This window comes from Phycodurus eques, chromosome 14 (genome assembly GCF_024500275.1).
Source record: "Phycodurus eques isolate BA_2022a chromosome 14, UOR_Pequ_1.1, whole genome shotgun sequence".
NCBI lineage: Eukaryota > Metazoa > Chordata > Actinopteri > Syngnathiformes > Syngnathidae > Phycodurus > Phycodurus eques.
In genome coordinates, this window is record NC_084538.1 from 3,923,285 (window position 1) to 3,938,564 (window position 15,280).

The 15,280-nt window shown below is 43.9% G+C and overlaps 2 protein-coding genes across 4 annotated transcripts in view; both read right to left on the reverse strand.

Moving 5' to 3' along the window:
* Positions 1 to 7,330, reverse strand: part of LOC133413257 (guanine nucleotide-binding protein G(q) subunit alpha-like) — a 32,623-nt gene extending 25,293 nt beyond the window's left edge. For both annotated transcript variants that reach the window (XM_061697384.1, XM_061697385.1), the window contains exon 1: positions 6,428 to 7,330. In XM_061697384.1, the coding sequence (XP_061553368.1) occupies positions 6,428 to 6,563 (136 nt within the window). In that variant the 5' untranslated portion in view covers positions 6,564 to 7,330. The remainder of the gene's footprint in view (positions 1 to 6,427) is intronic.
* Positions 7,331 to 8,609: 1,279 nt separating this feature from the next.
* On the reverse strand, positions 8,610 to 14,574 carry LOC133412782 (putative nuclease HARBI1). 2 transcript variants are annotated; one of them, XM_061696418.1, is made up of 4 exons: positions 14,291 to 14,574; positions 12,348 to 12,896; positions 11,876 to 12,036; positions 8,610 to 10,674 (listed from the first exon to the last, which is right to left on the reverse strand). In XM_061696418.1, exons 1-4 carry the CDS (start codon positions 14,456 to 14,458, stop codon positions 10,248 to 10,250), a joined length of 1,305 nt encoding a protein of 434 aa, XP_061552402.1. In that variant the 5' UTR covers positions 14,459 to 14,574; the 3' UTR covers positions 8,610 to 10,247. The 2 variants fall into 2 exon arrangements, with proteins under 2 accessions (XP_061552402.1, XP_061552403.1); XM_061696419.1 differs by having other exon boundaries at positions 12,348 to 12,913; positions 14,291 to 14,361.
* Positions 14,575 to 15,280: the final 706 nt, after the last annotated feature.

Genomic DNA, 15,280 nt, shown 5'->3' on the forward strand with positions numbered 1-15,280 from the left:
CCCCCCCCCGTCTTGCCGCGGGACAGCAACAGTATGTGGGACGCTCGCCATATAGCCTCAATCAACTTGAACCTCCAGAGAAGCAGACATGCCCACGTTTAAAAATTTGTGCGCACCAGTGATAAATATGTACAACCTTTTTTTTTTTTTTTTTTTAACCCTGACATACTGTTCACTTCCATGCACACATGAGCCAAGATCATGCTCATAATTATTTTCTCAACTTATGAATGACAGATCTTTTTAAAATGGACATATCTTCTTTAGCTAAGGTAACTAACTGGTTAGCACATCCGCCTCACAGTTTTGAGGTCCTGGGTTCAAATCCAGCATCCCTGTGTGGAGTTGGCATGTTCTCCCCGTGCCTGCATAGGTTTTCTCCGGGTACTCCGGTTTCCTCCCACATTCCAAAAAAAACATGCATGGTAAGTTAATTGAAGACTAAATTGCCCGCAGGTGTGAATCTGAGTGCGAATGGTTGGTTGTTTCTAAATGCCCTGCGATTGGCTGGCGAACAGTTCAGGGTATACCCCGCCTCTCGCCCAGTTAGCTGAGATAGGCGCCAGCACACCCGCGTGAGGATAAGTGGTACAGAAAATGGATGGATAATTTAATATAAGTTCAAAAAATTGTAAATATTATATACCGTCATATTTATGACATTGTATTAATTTATTCCTATTTATTATATATATTGATTATATTTTTAATATTAGAGCGTTAAAACGTAAAAGGCGTCAAGTGCCATTTAGAGAAAAAAAAATCTGTGCCGTCTTGCATGGGCTGTTAAAAGTAGCCACACAACCAATGTCACGTGTGTGTGTCACACATGCGCACACACACACATATACATATATATATGAGAGAGCATTTGAGAGCGGAGACGAGTCATGATTTTGAAGGCTCAATTTATATACTTGGAAACTGTTTTAACCATTCACATTTTGCAGGCTAGCAACACTCTGCTCCGTGGTGTGCCAGCGCGTTCTAATGCTCTCTATCAAAAATTGGTACTTACACCTCAGCACTGCACACGCGCACACAGGGAGATAGAGAGCAAGAGACCGAGAGAGAGGAGCCGACCTGGAAGATCCTTATTGCCATATATGCTCAAGAAAAAGATGGCTTGGCACCAGATGGGAAGGTCAGCGCTAAACATCTAGAGGCTAACCCATGATCGACTCTCTGCCGCCTCTTCCTCAAAAAACGACTTAAGATGACTAAATCAGCAACCACCAATACGATCAAGACGGTACTGATCGGACCTTGTCGACTAACGTCCCACAGAAAGACTCCAGGCTCTCCAGGCTTGAACATCCTGGGTCAGTCTGTGGAGCCAGGCCAAAGCTTTGACCCTCAAACTTTTTTGTGTTTTGACCAAATACAGGCAAACCAGTGGTGTGTGCAAGCAGGAAGCTCCCTGTATGACCTGATATGGTGAACGCCAGCAATCAGATTGTGGGCACACTGCAGCAGCAACCCTTGCAGAGTGCTTTTCATTTATTAAAAAATTAAAGTGGCTAAGCTCACTAACCCTGTGCATTCGCCCCTCTTTGCATGGTGTAAATTGAGCTTTTGAGTGCACCTTAGACAAACAATACACCTCCAAGACCTCAAAGAAGAGGGTATATGCGTATCCAACTTCTGCATTTGGCAAAACTGGTCGAAACACTTCCTTCCGGTTCAGGTAAATGGCGAAGCCCTATAGCAGGAGACCAGGACAAAGGAGGTTTAAACATACAAAATGTAATTTGATCACATAAGATGCCTTCAAGAGCCACCAAAGATGACAATATCTAATTGTTGGGCTTTTTCTGTACTTACATATATCATCCATCTATCCATTTTCTTTACCGCTTAGCCTCACTAGGGTCGCGGGCTACTGGAGCCTATCACGGTCGCCAGCCAATCGCAGGGCACATAGAAACAAACAACCATTCGCACTCACATTCAGACCTACGGGCAATTTAGAGTCTTCAATCAACCTACCACGCATGTTTTTGGGATGTGGGAGGAAACCGGAGTGCCCGGAGAAAACCACATATATCATATTTGTATAAATATATGTACTGTGCATCATGTATTCAACTTTTGTCCAAAGACACCAGCTATAAAGAAAACTAGTGAGTATGCTGTACCAGACTCCCTGATACAGGCCTTTCAGTTCCTGTACGACTGGTGTCAGAGTTTGGTCCGTATTGACGGGAGTACGTTGGATTCGTTTCCAGTGAAAGTTGGACTCTGCCTAGGCTGCCCCTTTTCCACAGATTCTCTTCATTACCTTTATAGACAGAAGTTCTAGACACAGCCAGGGTGTTGACGGGGTCCAGTTTGGGGACATCAGTATCATGCTGCTGCTTTTTGCAGATGATGTGGTTCTGATGGCTTCATCAAGCTGTGATCTCCAACTGACGCTGGAACGGTTCTCAGCAGAGTATGAAGCGACTGGGATGAAAATCTGCACCTCCAAATCTGAGGCCAGGGTCCTCAGTCGGAAAAGTGTGGAGTGCCCTCTCCGGGTCTGGGAGGAGCTCCTGCTCCAAGTGGAGCAGTCCAAGTATCTCAGGGTCTTGTTCAAGAGTGAGGGAAGTATGGAGCGGGAGATCTACATGCGGATCGGTGCAGCGTCAGATGCGGACTGTGTATCAGTTTGTCGTGGTGAAGAAGGAGCTGACACGAAAAGACAAAGCTCACGATTTACCGGTCAATTTACGTTCCTACCCTCACCTATGGTCACGAGCAGTGGGTCGTGACCGAAACAACAAGATCGCAGATACAAGCGGCCGAAATGGGTTTCCTTTGCTTTCGTTAGGGATAGGCCGAGAAGCTTGGTCATCCAGGAGGGACGAGCCACTGCTCCTCTGCATCGAGATGAGCCAGATGAGGTGGCTAAGACATCTGGTTAGGATGCCTCCCAGACGCCTCCCTGGTGAGGTGTTCTGGGCACGTCCCACCGGGAGGAGGCCCTGGGGACAACTTAGGACACGCTGGAGAGATTACATCTCTTAGCTGGCCTGGAAATGCCACAGAATCCTACCGGAAGAGCTGGACAAAGTGGCTGAGCAGAGGGAAGTCTGGGCTTCCCTGCTTAAGCTGCTGCCTCCACGACCCGACCTCGGATAAGCGGAGGAAAATGGATGAATGGATGGATCTTCTTTAATTGAATGTGATTTGTGCATGTATTACAGACTTGGATGGAAGGATAGATTTTTACATTGGTAAGAAAAATTAATAAATGTTGCATTATGCTACGTTACAGATAGTCTAATATGTATATTTTAAAACATGTATCTGTCCTGGACTGGACAGCTGAGAGATAGAAAAGTTGGTGCGCTTCCAATCCATGTATGCAGTAAGAAACTGTGTACTCTGCAGAAGCAACTCCTGTATGTTTCATATATTGTTTGTTAATTCCATGTACAAATGTGCAGTTAAAAAACGAGTTTGTGAAGTAACTAGGGACGTGATTATTAAAGCCAGGTTGAAAATGGGAGGGGTTGCATCAGGAACGGCATCCGGCGTAAAATCTGTGCCAGACAAATCACGCGTGTGGCTCGCTGTGGCGACCCCTGACAGGGAAAAGCTGAATGTCACTTCTTTAGTTAGATGTAGGCTACAAGCTAATTTGATGCGTGCCAATAGTTGGAGATGGCTTGCTAATTGTTTGAACAGACAAATGCTTACCTCATATCGATTGTTTTTGTTTTCAGATTCTTATGGCTAGCTGCTGGATGGCTATTACATTATCAGCTAATTTAAGTTTCTATTTTGCACTTACTGTGACTATGTAGGTCCTTAATAGACATAGCTAATACATTTATTTTGCCTTCATTTTTTTAGTTTCATTCTGTCAAGCTGCTTGATGTCATGACTGTACATTTAAGCTGCAAACTACTATAAGGACATCTTGCATTGTGTAGTCACAGAAGGCTAACAGATTCCATATTTCAGGAGCAAAGTAAGCCTACTTATAAAATGCTGTGCCACTTTTTGCACTCTAACAAATACAGCTCTCTGAAAATGAATATCTACTGTAGAAATATTTAAGAGACTCAGTATTACAAATTATCAATGAACAGCTTCAGTTCAAAAGAGGTTGATTTGGAGGAACTTTTCTGGTTTTTTTTGTCATGCACTTCCACAACTTGTACGTATTATGTATATAATCAAGTCAGGGTGATAACTGCACTTTCATTCTGAAAAGTTCCTCTTTAGTTTCTATAGTATGATGAGTCAGTTGAGGGTGTAAAGATTACTAGGTGGATGTGCAAATTTATGTAAATTGTAAAAAAAAAAAACTTTAAATCATAAGTTATTTTATAGAAGGTAAGTACAGTGTATGGATCCACTGTGATCTGTAAATTGCAGGTATGTAAATGAAAACAGTGATTCACAATATTGTTGAAATTGCAATTGTCATTAAGAAATTTCAGATTGCAAGATTTGCAACAAGCTAAATCAATAAATGTGAATATTTTCCAAATGCAATTATTTTCACTCAAAAAAATAGAATTGTTATTTATAGCTCATTGGGGAATGAATACATTGCAGGACACAGCGGACATTGTATGGAGCCGCAACATACCTGTTAGACTATATGATTTAAAAAAACATCTTAATTACATTAGCGCATGCACACAAAGCAGAATATTTCTAATACTTCATGTTTTGATAGCAGCAAATCGATGGTGCGCATTATACATGAGTAGAAGGGATCGATTGGGATAATTTTTGGGGGTGCCTATTATACTTGAGAGTGTATTATAAACGAGAAATGCAGCAGTTGCAGATCCTGTCATAGTAAAATAGGTAGTATGTTATCCTTTGATTCGTTGTTATTCGAATCCAAAAATTCTGATTTGGCGTTCATTTTTTTTGGCGGACTGGTATGCTAATTCGAGTCACCACAAATTGTGAACTGCCCTAGTTAGTACCGTTCAAATAATTATTTTCAGATTTTTCATTCCCCAAAAATGTGAGGTGACATACCAGTTTCAGATGGGCATGAAAATATATCTCTTACTGAATTGATAAAGCATTTTAATCATTATCGAATCAAATGACAGCCTAAAAAAGAAAATCAAATCTAATTCTTAATACCCAGCCCTACCTCCAAACAGTTGCGGCATACTTATTTATTTATTTCTAAAGTGCAGTGAAATGTTTCATTTCTACTTTATTTATTGAGGACTTTATCTTAATGTTGATGGCTGACAGTGAGTTCTAATCAGTAAAAATGCACTGTCACATCCTTTTCAATTATGTTTTTATTTTTCTGAAAAATGCTTCGTTTTCAATTAACCATAGTTGTTTATGAACCGTTTCCCCATATCGTTCAGTCCTAGCGCTTATCCTCATTTGGGTCGCAGGTGAGCTGGTGCCTTTTGGAATGTAGGAGGAAGCCGGAGTACCTGGAGAAACCCCAGGCAAGCACTAGGAGAACATGCAAACTCTACACAAGAAGACCAGTGCCTAGATGGAAACCCCAGACCTCATAACTGTGAGGCAGACATGAAGGTTTTAAGCTTGTCACGTCAGTCTCCAGACTTAAACCCTACAGAGCCTATATTTTACCTGCTGAATGGGAGAGTTGAAGGGCGTAACCCCAAAACAATTCATCCATTTTCTACAGTGCTTCTCATCAATAAGGTGGCGGGTGAGCTGGAGCCTGTCCCACGGGACTCTTGATGAGAGGACTGGTCACCAGTGAATCACATGACACAAAAATTCACACTACCGTCACACCTATCAACAATTTAGAGGCGCCAATGGACCAGCCATAAATGTTTTTGGAATGCAGGATTAAGCCGGAGTACTTGGACAGAACAAGCAAACAAACCGGAGCTGAGATTCAAACCCAAAATCTCATAACTGTGAGGCAGATTTTCAAACCATCTGACCGCAGTGCTGCTGTACATTTAAAAATAAATGAGATCATAAAAGGAGGAGGAATCTGAGGAGCAGTAGGTTAATTGTCCCATCTGGTGACAAAGCACAGAGGTAAATAGTTAGCTGCGGGGGCTAGTAATCCATAACATCAACTAGCGTGTGATGGCCTGTTGGTGCCAGATGCTCTTTTTGAGTAACTTTGACATGGAAATGGTGGTGACTAGCCACAACATGCACTCACATTAATAATACAGACATACATCTACATTGTCCTCCTGCAAACGTCTATTTTTGGCCGTTTCTTAGCGGCTAATATTCACTTCCAACCTTAAACAGGCATTTGTTGGGGATAGAAATAACAGTACTCTCCCCTGGCTCTCCAAGCTAGCACGTTTGCTAGCAAGCATTGGAAAGAAGAAGGCCCCAAGGAGGTTAGTTTTCCATTTAAAAAAAAAAATCTAAATTAAATGAAATTAAATGTAAAAAAAAAAAAAAAAAAAAGACTTCACATAACAGTGATGAAACTCACGACACTCACCGAGAAGAAGTAATTTCAGCTCCCGCCTGGAATCTCGCTTGTCTCGGCGAAGTTGCTTGTCAATTTCGGCATTGATTCGCTTCGACTCCTTCGCCTCCTCGCTCAGGCAACAAGCCATCATGGACTCCAGAGTCATCCCCTTCGCTGTGTTTGTCCAGCCTCGCTAGGACCCCAAAAACACGCGGCGTTCTTCCCAGCGAATACTAATAATTAAAAATATATATGTATCAGCTGCGGCCCTCGCGTGGACGTGGAGGGCGGGTCGCTTGGTGGTGGTCTTGTCGGGACCCGACCGGGCCAGAGAAGGAGGAGGAGAGGGGAGGGAAAGAGTAGCTCGGGGCCTCGCTGCCAAGTTGTCCCCGGTCTTCTCCGGTAGGGACACGGGAGAGGACGAGTAAGGGGGCGGGAGGCTCCTCCGCGAGATGCGCAACTGGCCTGTTTCTTGTGGGAAAAAAATAAAAATAAATGTCAATTGTGTCTCTGAGAGGACAGCCGCGGTATCACGTATATCGAGCAGCCAGCAAACCGACGCGGTAGAGCGTATGCTATCAGGCTAACGCCCGGGGAGAAAAAAAAAAAAAAAAAAAGCTATACGAACAGACGGCACCGCGGCTACTCGAATGTTGACCCCCGGCGACGCCTTCCCTTTCTCGGCTAAAAAATGACGGGCAGGCAGCCTGCAGTGATTGGGAACCGCAGGGCTTGAAGAGGTTCCGCCTTTATGATCTAGCGATAGCGGCGCCCATCACACCAATGCGGGCCATTTTGACGCTAGAATAAGGCATGCCGGTCGTCTCCCCCCCCCCACCACCACCGCTGTTTTTCATTTTAAATGAAGCCCGAAATGAGGTGGGGGGGCCTCCGCTGCTGGAAGAAGGTGGGCAGTGAGTGCGTCCTCCAACCTGATGCATAACAGGGAGGAGGAGAAGCGAGACTGCGAGAGTGACAGGAGGAGGGTTGCGTGGAGACCAATTGGACGCAAGAGGTGGCTGGAACCAAAGCACGCACACGCACACACGCACACACAGTGAAAATATGAAACATGCACTTGAGGGAAATATAGTTGTCCTGAGACAAAATCTAACTATAACCATAATAAAAGTGATTCCTAATTATTATTTAAAATACAAAGTAGCTATTGAGCGCCTCTTACTTTTTTTCCCCTTGGTGACAAGTTACGTGCAGTACGTATCAAACATCTATCCATCAATCCATGTTCTTATCATCACGAGGGTCATGGGTGTGCTATCCCTGAACTGGTCGCCAGCCAATCCCAGGGAGCATATAGAGAAACAACCATTCAACTCACATCCACACCTACGGACAATTTAGAGTCTTCAATCTTGCATGTTTTCGGAATGTGGGAGGAAATCGGATTACCCGGAGAAAACCCACAAGGGCACGGGAAGGCCGGATTTGAACCCGGGTCCTCAGAACTGTGAGGCAGATGTGCTAACCAGTCGGTCACCGTGCCGCCCGTATGAAATATAATGCAGTATATAAAATGAGTTTCAAATCTGCTTTTTGGTATGATTTTGTTGCTATGTTGCACAGACATATTTTATCCCTGACATTTGAAATAGTAGTAATTATACTCGGAAGGTGTGTAGCTCAACCAGTGCCATGCCAATTTCCGCCACGGCTCTCGACATACACACAACCCGTTACTAAAATCTATCTCGAGGAAGAGAAAAAAAAGTGAGATAAATGACTCAGCAGAAATTGAGCATCCCGCGTCTAAGAGGCCCAAAATGTAGCAGAAGCAGATGTATTTAATCTAAAATGAGCAAGGCAGCGCTACTGATGAGTGGTGCGCGGGGATGCTTTTTATAGTGTTCTAAACACCTGTTACAACCTGTGAGTTGATATCTTAATATAACCTGTGCGTGTCCATAGCGTGTCTATGGAAGTCATTAATGACGCTTGCATGTTAGTCAACTGGTGTACGGATTTGCTGCAGCGGCACATCAAGGAAGGGTGCCCCCCCCCCCTTTTCTTCATTCAAATTAGGCAGGTTTTAAGAAATTTTTTGGGCCTCTTTAGAAGGTTAATGACGCAATGCCTATGTGCCAAACATTTAAGTGCAATTTTTGTGAACAGAGCCTGACTCAGATTTATTTACATTTGTAATTTACATGATATTTTATGTATTGTTCTACATTACAATGCCATGCTCCGTGATGATAAGTTGCAGGGACTCATTGTTCAAGGGCTGGGACTCATTGTTTCCGGGCTTGTATCGTAGGACTCACATCGTCTCAAGTGTAACATTATCAATGCCGCTAAATGTGCAACATCACGTGACCAAACCTGGAAAATGGGACAGCTGACTTCCTGTGTATGCTACGTAACGAGCATAACTGAGATTGATGACATGATTGTTTGAAGTCGAACATGCTGAAATGTGGTTTTCTTTATGGCTGGTGTCAAAAGTTAACCACGTGTATCCTTTATTTATACAAATATATGTTAACACAAACAAAGCCTAAACATCAGCTATTGTTATTGTTGGTGGCAATGTGGTGACATCTTGAATTCTTGACAAATTAGCTAAGCAGCTAAGCCTGCTAGCATTAACCCCTGTGCAAAAACTTCACCATTAACTTTAATTTGAAACCCTGTCAGGGTTAATGATTATGTAATTTTCGGTGTCACTCACAAGATTCTTGTGAGCAATGCAGTCAGTTTGCTTGGAGACAGATGGAGCGAAAGTAATGTGGAGCAACATTGTGGTCAAAACGTGAGGTTAGGAACTTAGGATGTTTCCAAGTACAGTGCCATGAAAAAGTATTGGCCCCCTTCACAATTTCTTATACTTTTGTATAGTTTCCCCACTTTAATATTTAAGATCATCAAACAAAAAAACCTTAATTTAGTTTTTTCAAGCCATTCGGAAGTTGACTTGCTGGTGTGTTTTGGATTGTTATCCTGCTGCAGAACCCAAGTGCACTTGAGCTTAAAGTCGCAAACAACACACAAACACACAAAGCAAGTTGTCCAGGTCCTGAAAGAAAAAAAAAGCAGCCCAAGACTACCACCACCACGTTTGACTGATGATTTGCTGATCTTTTTCTGAAATGCTGTGCTACATTTACGCCAGATGCAACGAGGCACACACCTGCCAAACTTTCATCTCGTCAGTGCATATAATATTCTCTCAAAAGTCTTGGGAATCATTGAGATGTTTTTTTTTTTTTTTTGCAAAAGTAAGACAAGCCTTTATGTTCTTTTTGGTCAGAAGTGATTTTTGACTTGGAACTCTGCCACGGACGCCCTTTTCGCCCAGTCTCTTCCTGATTGTTGTGTCTTGAACACTGACCTTAACGGAGGCCTGTAGTTCTTTAGAAGTTGTCCTGAGTTCTTTTGTGGCCTCCTGGATGAGTCATGGTTGTTCTCTTGGGGTAATCTTTGTGGGCCGGCCACTCCTGCGAAGGTTCACCACTGTTCCATGTTTTCTCCATGTGAGGCTAATGGCTCTCCCTATGGTTCGCTGAAATCCTAAAGCTTTAGAAATGGCTTTTGTAACTCTTTCTAGACTGACAGACGTCAATTAATTTATTTCTCAACTGTTCTGGAATTTCTTTGGATCAGTCATTTTGTTGCAGCTTTTTTTTAGATCTTTTGTCTGAATTGATTTCTTCGGGACATATTCTGTTTAAGTCATTTCTTGATTGAACAAGTCTGGAAGTAATGAGGCTTGTGTGTGATCAGTGAAAATTCACCAAAAATTGTGACTAGCCACAATTCATGATTTAAGGACAAGGAAGCCAATACTTTTTGACACCACTGTAGGACTTCCACATGTAGGAGTTCATTTGAGTCAGTCATTCTGTTGAAAATAGTCACAGAAGAGCTCTCGCACCTCCTCCCCCCAACTCTGCTCTGTGTCAGCGTCGGCCTCGGCGTAGGCGGGCTGCGGGCTCTCTGCCTCGGCCACCTCGGCCAGCCACTCGCCATTGAAGGCATCGCCGTGCGACTCGCACACATTGTGCAGAATACAGCATGCCCGGATCATGGTGGGCACCACGTCCAGGCCGCAGTCATTGCGCTTGCTGAGGCACTGCCAGCGTGCCTTGAGCCGCAACAATGCCTCCTGGGCCACACGACGGGCACGCCGCAGCCGCCGGTTGAACAGGTTTTGGCGCTCGCTGGGCATTGCCGGGTTGGCCCGTGAGCCCCGCTTCTCCGGGTAGGCCTTCAGGAGCCAGCTCTGGAGCGGGTAGCACGGCTCGCCCAGCAGCACGTAGCTGCAACACAGGGCAGACCAAAACATGATTAAAAAGAGACGTACACAACATTGTGGAGCATCCGCATACACCGTGTCTCCACTGTATAAAAATACATATACAGTGATGAGAGAATAGAAGATGAGTGAATATTTCTCACCACTTTCGCTGTTCGGAATCATTCACTCAATTCCTAATCACTATACAATGGAACCTTGGTTTTCGTGATTAATCCGTTCCAAAAATTCGCGCTTAAACCAAATCAAACGAAAGCCAAAATAATATTTACCACACGAAATAATGTAAATCCAATGAATCAGTTCCAGACACCCAACATATTTGATATTTGTTAATATTTATCATCTATTTTGTATACCGCATTATATATACATTATCATATATTTTAACGTGTAAAAAAAAATAATTACTAGACTACAATTAGTACTTAGAAAAAAAGCGAGGCATCTATTTAAAGAGAGGCCACACTTGTCAGTACTGCTGTTTTGGTTAGCAACACAGTCCAAATGAGCTCAGCAGTTATATCTCTGAATTATACTTACTGGACTACAGTTAATACTTGTTTTTTTTTTTTAAATAGAAAAAGCAGAGGGTCTATTTGAGGTCACACTTCGATTCATCCAAGAGAGTTTGTGCCCCACTGGGTGCTGCTGTTTTTGGTTAGCAACATGGTTTAAATGGGCTCATCAGAGGTCTTTACTGTCCATGGGTGAACAATAGTGTCCGTAATCTGCGATTACAGAAGTTACTAAAAAGAGTTATTTACTTTAGGAGAGGTATTTACTTATCCATAACCAGATTTTTTCCTGTGGTCGCTTTCACAATGCCCATCAGGGATAAAATTTTCAATTTTTAATGTTTTTGTGTGAAAGCTAAAGTTGACCTGCCAATTTTCAGAAGGATTATCAAAGGCATCATCGATGCCTGTTTGTAAGGGAGAAGGATGTCAAGTTTAACACCTGACACTCGTGTCTCTCCCAGTGTTGTGTTGAAAACGACTGTTGCTGTCCGACGAGTGTTTTATGTTACATCAGGCGCAGTCCTCATCTAATGATCGCATTTTGCGATGTCATGTTGCTGTGTGAAAGCGCAAGGTAAGATTTCGCTTCGGTGGGTTCTGTTTAAAAGGCACACGTGGATTAATGCCGGGTCTTCAGCAGGCTGTCTGTGTTAAAGGTCGACATGACAATAGGGATGTATTAACCCGAGTTGTCTTCCCATGAAGAAAGACGGAGGCACCGGCGACAGTCCTCCCTCCGTTGCCGTGGTCCAGAGCAACGACTTCTGCAAGATCTCCGCCGGCTCGATCCCCCCGGGGAAACAGGCGCACATGTCCCAGATCTGACCACGACCGTTCACAGTCACCTGTCACATCAAAAACAAGTGGCATGATTTTTTTTTTCTTCGTGCTTGCATGTTTGTTTGTTTTTTCCAGGTACTAAAATGTACTCACATATTCCAAAAACATGTATTTTAGGTTCATAAGACTCTAAATTGTCAAAGGTGTGAATGTGAGTGTGAATGGTTGCTTGTCTATATGTGCCATGTGATTGGCCGGCGACCAGTCCAGGGTGTACCCCACTGCTCGCCCAAAGTCAGATTGACTAAACTCCAGCTCATCCGTGACCCAAATGAGGATAAGAGCTATAGTAAATGGATGAATGGACAGCACCCACCTGAGACAGCACTGAGAGCCAGCCGGCGGGGTTGATGTAGTCAGACGCATTGCTGGACGGCGTGATGATGGCTGTGTGCAACGTGGCCACAGCGGCAACACAGTGCGGGAAGCCCCACTGGGACAAGAACAGCCGAGCCGATTCTTCCAGCTCGGGCTCGGCGGGGGTTCGTAGGTAGTCAGGACGGAGCAGCGCCACGATGCTGTGACACATGTCCCGCACGCACTTGCACACGGTGGACTTGCCCACACCGAACAGGGCGCTGATAGTACGGTACTCCACATTGGATGCCAGGCGCCACAGTGCCACTGCTACACGCTTCTCCACGGGCAGCGCCAGGCGGAAGCTGGTGTCCTGACGCGTTAGGCGGGAGCGCAGCTTCTCGCAAAGGTAGAAGAAGGTCTCCCGGCTCATTCGGAACTTGTCCAGCCAGTCGGAGGGCTGGAATTCTGTCATCACGACTCGCTCCCACCAGTCTGTGCTGGGGACGGTGGTCCAAGGGCGCGTGCGTATATGAGCATTGGAGCGAATGCTCCCCGCCATCATCATCTGGGGGGACAAAGGGACTACAAATATACAGTAGTACTTTGACTTATGAGTTGTTCAACTTACAAGCCATCACGTCCTCATTTTTTGCGAGCCAAAATTTTACTTGCGAGTGAGCTTCACATACGCCGAAGTGAGAAAAAAAAAAAAAAGAGAACAACCTTGCCCATGTACTTTTTAGCCGTTTATTAAGCAGGCCAGTCAAGCACACAAGTACAAAATGAAAACACTTGCAGGGAGCCTAAAGGAGGTGCTAACACTTGCCAATATTCTAAGAGACAGGCTCCAGATGTCACTCACTCGGCCATGCTCTCATGAAAAACCTGCCATTCTGAGGTAAAGTCCTAGAAAATGTTGTATACCAACAGCTTACTGATTTTCTTCTGTGTCCGATACTTTCCAATCAGGCTTTAGGCCCCACCGCAGCACTGAGACAGCTTTGATCAAGGTGACAAATGATATCCCCCTGAACACAGATGCAGTCAAAGACTCAGTCTTAGTTCTGCTGGACCTGAGGGCTGCCTTTGACACAGTTGACCATGTGATCTCATTAGAGAGGTCAGAATGCTGGGTGGGAATCTCTAATACAGCTCTAAACTGGTTCAAATGGAGGATAGGACATACTTGGTTGATATTGGTAACTGTGTCTCAGACCATATAGCTATGACCTGTGGGGTTCCCCACGGGCCAATCCTGGAACCCCTATTTTTCAATCTGTACATGCTTCTATTAGGCCAGTTAATACGCAACTTTAAAGTGTCCTACCACGACTATGCAGATGACACTCAAATCTGTCACGGATGGCAGGTGCACACGGACCTGTGGATTCAATCTATCACTCCATCAAGCTGATCAGTGTGTGGATGCAAAACAATTTTCTCCATCTAAACTCAGTCAAAACTGGAATCAGTTAATCATTTTCTGTGGCCAACAGAAACAAAAAAAGTGTTATGAATCACCTTGAGACTCCCTAAAACTTAATACTAAAGTTAGAAACCTGGGGGGGGGGGCATTACTATATATATATTTCCATTTCTTTGAGGATTTTAAAGCGGACAATTTAGAGTCTTTAATCATGCATGTTTTTGGAATGTGGGCGGAAACCCAAGCAGGCACAGGGAGAACATGCAAACTGCACACAGGGAGGCCAGATTTGAACCCGGGTCCACAGAACTGCGTGGCAAATATGCTAACCAGTCTGTCACCGTTCGTCCTATACACTAGGCAAATAAAGATAATTCTGATTCTGGTGTAACGCTACCTATCTCACCCTGTATGTCAATGTTTGGATCCCCACTGGGATCCATTGTTGTCATCACCGAACATTCATGTATAAATGTAAAGGCAGTTTTTATTTTTTTTAATACAACGCATAGTTGCTTATTATTAAGGCTAACCATCATCATTCTCCTCTGCCTCTGGAAGAAGTACTGTCGCTGTCTCAGGCGTCTTTGGATCTCATTGCGCCGCTGTACATCCGTGTTGTTTAGGTCTCTGCGGCGTTTTAGCAGCATGTAGGTCATAAGAAACACCAAGGGCCGCAGCCTCTCGTCGTCTTCTTCCATTTCGAAGCGTAGCGGCGAAACGCACACGATTTAAACGAGATATGATCAAATGCCGCTGGGAATGTTGACAATTTCATTAGGTACGGCTAGAGGATGCATACTTCCGGGCTTTCTTCTTCGACTTATTATGCGCTGCGGGAGAACTTCCGGGGTTTCTTCTTCGTTTTCGCAAACCATCGTGTCGAGTGACGATGGCGTATGTTCTACTAGCTCTAATTGATAGTTGGTGTGTTGATGGGCATATGGTGACCTCTCCTGGCAAAAAGCAGGGCTCCAATGGACTGAAAAAAAATCCTAGATGTACTTCCACAGAATCTATCCATCCATCATGTTCTATTTACAAGGTAGGGCCACAGGCGATCTTTGGTTCTCACATTTGTAGCAAAACTGTGTGTGAGGCTTCAGGCTATGTCCCTTTTGCATTTCCCAGCTAATAAATCACGTCTATAGTCAATCTGCAGGCTTCTGTTGCACAATTTATTTCGGTATGTTATCTCAGTAAATTAGAATAATTCTATTCTAATTTATTGAGATGTACTTGTATGACACAGTACAACGGGTTTTGTCACTCCCAACAAAATATGCCAGGCCTGATCTGGAAAATTGGCCACAATAACCAATCAGGCCAATAACGGTAGAGATTGACCAATATGGTTTTTACAGGTCCGATACAGATTACTAGTAGTAGTCAAGGAGGCTGATACAGATATTTGGAGCCGATATTCATTTGCAGTAAAAGGGAAAATATTGGCATCAAAATTTTGAATACTAGCTCCAACACTTCATTTAAATGGCTTTAAGCATTTAAACAACTTTTATTTT